The sequence below is a fragment of the Macrotis lagotis genome, chromosome 5 (assembly GCF_037893015.1).
Source record: "Macrotis lagotis isolate mMagLag1 chromosome 5, bilby.v1.9.chrom.fasta, whole genome shotgun sequence".
NCBI classification, from domain to species: Eukaryota; Metazoa; Chordata; class Mammalia; order Peramelemorphia; family Peramelidae; genus Macrotis; species Macrotis lagotis.
The window spans coordinates 60,534,226-60,539,494 of record NC_133662.1 but is presented as its reverse complement, the minus strand read 5'-3'; the positions used below and the strand labels follow the sequence as shown (position 1 = coordinate 60,539,494).

The 5,269-nt window shown below is 49.7% G+C and overlaps 1 protein-coding gene across 2 annotated transcripts; it reads left to right on the top strand.

The window, feature by feature from the left end:
- Positions 1-691: 691 nt before the first annotated feature.
- EEF1A1 (eukaryotic translation elongation factor 1 alpha 1) lies at positions 692-4,930 on the top strand. Of its 2 annotated transcripts, none has more exons than XM_074237327.1 (8): positions 692-792; positions 1,669-1,846; positions 2,184-2,363; positions 2,474-2,770; positions 2,867-3,017; positions 3,122-3,378; positions 3,480-3,714; positions 3,800-4,930. In XM_074237327.1, exons 2-8 carry the CDS (start codon positions 1,703-1,705, stop codon positions 3,922-3,924), a joined length of 1,389 nt encoding a protein of 462 aa, XP_074093428.1. In that variant the 5' UTR covers positions 692-792; positions 1,669-1,702; the 3' UTR covers positions 3,925-4,930. The 2 variants fall into 2 exon arrangements, with proteins under 2 accessions (XP_074093428.1, XP_074093429.1); XM_074237328.1 differs by having other exon boundaries at positions 699-792; positions 1,666-1,846.
- The last annotated feature ends 339 nt before the right edge of the window (positions 4,931-5,269 follow it).

Below are 5,269 nucleotides of genomic sequence, written 5' to 3'. Positions count from 1 at the left end.
AGAGGAAATGGATGTCGAAACCGGAAAAGGTGAATCACAAAAGAATGCACCCCGGGGTGGCTTCCCAGAGCAGGATTCTGGGGGCAATTCGCGCGCTTTCCCCAGGAGCCGGGGAACGTTGACCCCTCGGGGACACCATAGTGACGGGGTGGGGGGGCAGGTGCGCGCCGGGAAGTTAAAGAGACCCGCGTTTAAGGGCGGGCTGGGCTGCTCGTTACTGTCTGGCCGCCGGAAAGAAGGAAAGAGATAGAGAGGTTCGAGGGCTTTTGCTGGCGGGGCCCGGCCCGGCGGGGCGCCGGCGTCACGTGGCCTGGCCTCCCAGGATGAGGACGGGGCGGCGGGCGGGAGGCCCGCGCGGCGGCCGCGCTGCAGCGGAAGGAGATGCTGAGGTCTTCCCCCCGCTACCGCGAGCGGAGGGGCCGGGCCGTCCTTCCTACACAAAGATCCGTCCTCGCCCGGGGCGGGAGCCGGGAGGCGCGCCGAGGGATCCTCCACAAACTCCGAGAAGCGCTGACTCGTCTAGTCTGGGCCCGCCTCGGGGGCGGGGGGCGGGGCGGCTGCGCGCGCCGCCCTCGGCGCACATTTCCCCCCGTCCCCGGGAGGGGCCGGGTGGGGGAGGGGACGCGTGGGCACGTTGGAGCCGGGCGGGTGGCTGAGCGCAAGGGGCTGTGGGTAGGTGACGCGCGGCGGGCCCCGCCTCCTCGGCCGGCGGGAGGAGGGGGAGCACAGTATATAAGCGGCGCTGCCGCCCCAGACGTTCTTTTTCGCAACGGGTTTGCCGCCAGAACACAGGTAGGAGCGAACGGCGCGCCCGCCGGGCCCGGCCCGGAGTGAGGCCTGCGGCCTTCGCCGTCCCCAGCCCCGCTTTACCTTCCCGGTTCCTCCGTCTTACTTTTTTCGCATTTTTGATTTTTTTCCGCCCCAATTCGAGTCAGAAAACGTGGCGCTTCGGAGCCTTGGAATCTCCCCGGGACACGCCTCGTGCTTGGGCCCGAGGGGCCGCGCGAGCCGGCCGGCCTCGTGCCGGGGCCCCCGCGCGCCCCGCCGCGGCCCCTCCGGCCCTCGCCGCCTGCGGCTTCCCGGCTGAGGGCCGGGCCGCCATGCGCCCACGATGGCGGCCGGTGCGGCCTCCGCGCGTGGCGGCGCGCGCTCGGGGCCCACCCGCCTCCGGCCCATGTGGCGCGGCCTCGGCGGCTCGAGGGGCGGGGCCGGCAGCGGGGGCGCGCCGGCGGCAGCGGGACCGCGCAGCATGGCGGCCTGACGGCCCGACAGGCGAGGCCGAGGCCGCGTGGCGGGCGGGGGAGGGGGCCGGGGCCCCGGGGGCGGGGGGACGCGCCGGGCCCGCCGCGGAGCCTCCCCGGGGCGAGGGCCTTCCGCCCCTGCCCGGGCCGCACGGGTGCGTGCGCGGAAAGATGGCCGCTCCCCGGCCCGGTGCAGGGAGCACAAAATGGAGGACAGGCCGGCGCCGAGGCGGGAGGGCGAGGCACCGGCACAAAGAAGGGGCCCGGGCCGGCGGCCCCCTGCGGAGCGCGCAGTGCCGGCCGGGGGGAGGGGCGGGGGCGCCTCCCCACTTGAAGTTGGGGGGCTGCGGCTAGATCCCTGGTCAAAAGTCACGGCTTCCTCCCCCACAAACGCCACTGTTGAGAGCCGCTTCTTTTCTTAAAGCAGGTGTTGTGAAAACCATCGCTAAACCTCCACAAAAATGGGCAAGGAAAAGACTCACATTAACATTGTCGTCATTGGACACGTAGACTCTGGCAAGTCCACTACGACTGGCCACCTCATCTACAAATGTGGTGGAATAGATAAAAGAACCATTGAGAAGTTCGAGAAGGAGGCTGCTGAGGTATGTGGATTTACAGCTTTATTAAAATTAGGCTGTTGTATGTTTCTAGGTGCAGAGAAGTCTTTGAAAAAATTTCAGTATTTCCAAGTTTTGGGTAGCGGTTATGAGTATTGCAAAATATTACATTGCCTGGAATCTTTTAGGGCATTAAGCCTTCACAGGGAAATGAGAGATTTGTCTAAGGAATCTGTCACCTGGTTGAGCCAGGTCAATATAGGTCAAATTATTTTTAACCGGTAATTGAAACTATGTGCAAGCCTCTTTCTAAGAAAGTTTGATTTGATTCCAGTTAGAATGATACCCAGATACAGAACTTCAACTTTGATTCTTTTGGCAGATGGGAAAGGGCTCCTTCAAATACGCCTGGGTCTTGGATAAGCTGAAGGCTGAACGTGAGCGTGGTATCACTATTGATATCTCCCTGTGGAAATTTGAGACCAGCAAGTATTACGTGACCATTATCGATGCTCCAGGACACAGAGACTTTATCAAGAACATGATTACAGGCACATCTCAGGTTTGTGTTGTTTAAAAAAGGACTAGGCATATCTTGGAAAGTTTTAGCGTCCATTAATTTAAAGGGTTTCTTGATGTTTACACATTACTTAATCTAAATCTTTTTAATAGGCCGACTGTGCTGTCCTGATTGTTGCTGCTGGTGTTGGTGAATTTGAAGCTGGTATCTCAAAGAATGGGCAGACCCGTGAGCATGCCCTTCTGGCCTACACACTAGGTGTAAAACAACTGATTGTTGGTGTAAACAAAATGGATTCCACTGAGCCCCCTTATAGCCAGAAGAGATATGAGGAAATTGTCAAGGAAGTCAGCACCTACATTAAGAAAATTGGCTACAACCCTGACACAGTAGCCTTTGTGCCAATTTCAGGTTGGAACGGTGACAACATGCTGGAGCCAAGCTCTAATGTGAGTATCTGCTTTAGAGAATTCATCAAATGTCTGTATGTATCAGTATATGGACTGCCAAGTTTTCTAATTGCTAAATTATGAAACGACTTGCAGATGCCTTGGTTCAAGGGATGGAAAGTCACTCGTAAGGATGGTAATGCTAATGGAACCACACTGCTTGAAGCCTTGGATTGCATCCTGCCTCCAACTCGCCCAACTGACAAGCCCCTCCGTCTACCCCTCCAAGATGTCTACAAGATTGGCGGTAATTAATTTTGTGGTTTGATCTTAAGTAAATTTGAATCTTTGGTAAAAGGCAAAATAGCATCTTTTTGTTTTTATAAAGGAGTATTAATTTTCTTTTACTAGGTATTGGTACTGTACCTGTTGGCAGAGTGGAAACTGGTGTTCTAAAACCAGGAATGGTGGTCACTTTTGCCCCAGTCAATGTTACAACTGAAGTAAAGTCTGTTGAAATGCACCATGAAGCTTTGAGCGAAGCTCTGCCTGGGGATAATGTTGGTTTCAATGTCAAGAACGTGTCTGTCAAAGATGTACGCCGTGGTAATGTGGCTGGTGATAGCAAGAATGATCCACCAATGGAAGCAGCTGGCTTCACTGCACAGGTACCACATGAAGATGATAAACATAGCCAGATTAGAGGAAATTAAATTGAGAGCCTAGTTCTACTTAATATGTTCTTTAATTCATCTTTTCTCCATCTTAGGTCATTATCCTGAACCATCCAGGCCAAATCAGTGCTGGCTATGCACCTGTTCTGGATTGTCACACTGCTCACATTGCTTGCAAGTTTGCTGAGCTGAAGGAGAAGATTGATCGTCGTTCTGGTAAGAAGCTGGAAGATGGCCCTAAATTCCTGAAATCTGGTGATGCTGCCATCGTTGACATGGTTCCAGGCAAGCCCATGTGTGTGGAGAGCTTCTCTGATTATCCTCCTCTGGGTGAGTTGTCTGTTACTTTCCCATAGAAATAACAAGTAACTTATCTCATTGGAAAGGAAATAATGAACCCTATTTTTCTATGTAGGTCGTTTTGCTGTCCGTGATATGAGGCAGACTGTTGCAGTTGGTGTCATCAAGGCAGTTGACAAGAAGGCTGCTGGAGCTGGCAAGGTCACAAAATCTGCCCAGAAGGCCCAGAAGGCTAAATGAATATTCTGTACAACACCTGCCACCCCAGTCTTAATCAGTGGTGGAAGAACGGTCTCAGAACTGTTTGTCTCAATTGGCCATTTAAGTTTAATAGTAAAAGACTGGTTAATGATTACAATGCATCGTAAAAGCTTCAGGAGGAAAGGAATGTTTTTGTGGACCATTTGTTTCGTGGCAGTTTTAAGTTATTAGTTTTTAAAATCAGTAATTTTTAAATGGAAACAACTTGACCAAAAATCTGTCACAGAATTTTGAGACCATTAAAACAGTTTAATGCGAAACCTGTGTGTTCTTTGGGTCAACAATTACAGAATTTGGGGGTGGAAAGGATTTATTTAAAAGTAACCAGGCACAAATAATTCTGTTGGCCACAGAATCTTTGCTATAATTTTTGGGCATAAAGATACTAATGATAGCAAGTGAATTCTCACTTGGCCTAAATTTTTGTTTTTGAAAAATATTTAGTTTCTTTGGACAAAGCTGATAGAAATTGTTACCTTGACCTGTTAGGGCTTTACTTTAGCCTCTTAAAGAAAATAATGGTATTCATTTTTTTTAAGGTTGAGGGGGGGAAAGTGCTATAGAATTTCAATGCCCTTCCAAAGCCTTTGGCTTAGTAACATTACTTTTTCTAGCTAGACAATCTCATCTAAACACCAGCAAGTCATCTGGTTAAGGCTATATATATATATAAGTATACGGCTAGATGGATTTTTAAGGAAATTGGCACTGTCTTCAGATTTTGATATTTTCCATCTATTTGAGATAAATTCACTGTATTGAAATAAATTCATTATATGGAGTTTAGCATTACTTTTTAAATTTTGATTGTGCCAAATGTATGTAATGCTGTCTAGGAAGGTAAAGGTAATTAGTGAATTAAGTTAAAGCTATGAATGGTGCCGCTAGCAGAAAACTGCCATGTTAACTACTTTGTTCATACAACGTGGTGTAATTCTTGTTTAGTATGTGATAAAGTAATAAAGTTCCCAACTTAAAAGATTAATTTTAGCGCTGAAAGCTAGCATTCTTTCTAAGGAGTTTTTCATTACCTCTTACAGTAAATTACCTCAAGTTCACTTTAGAACCAAAACTTGGAATATTAGAACTAAATCTGACAGGCTTCCTTAAAAGATTAAATATCCCTATTAATGGATTTCTTGGAATTTTCCAGCTTTCTTGAACTGCCTCAAAACAAACCCTTAAATGTCACTAATAAGTAGGGTGTCTCTGGGTGGATAGATTTTTTTTAAGGGTTAGAAATTTTTTTTTAAATGTGCATGTTGCATTGTGGGGGGGACCTATGGCAGATAATATGTAGAAAGGTCATTTTAGGTATATATGT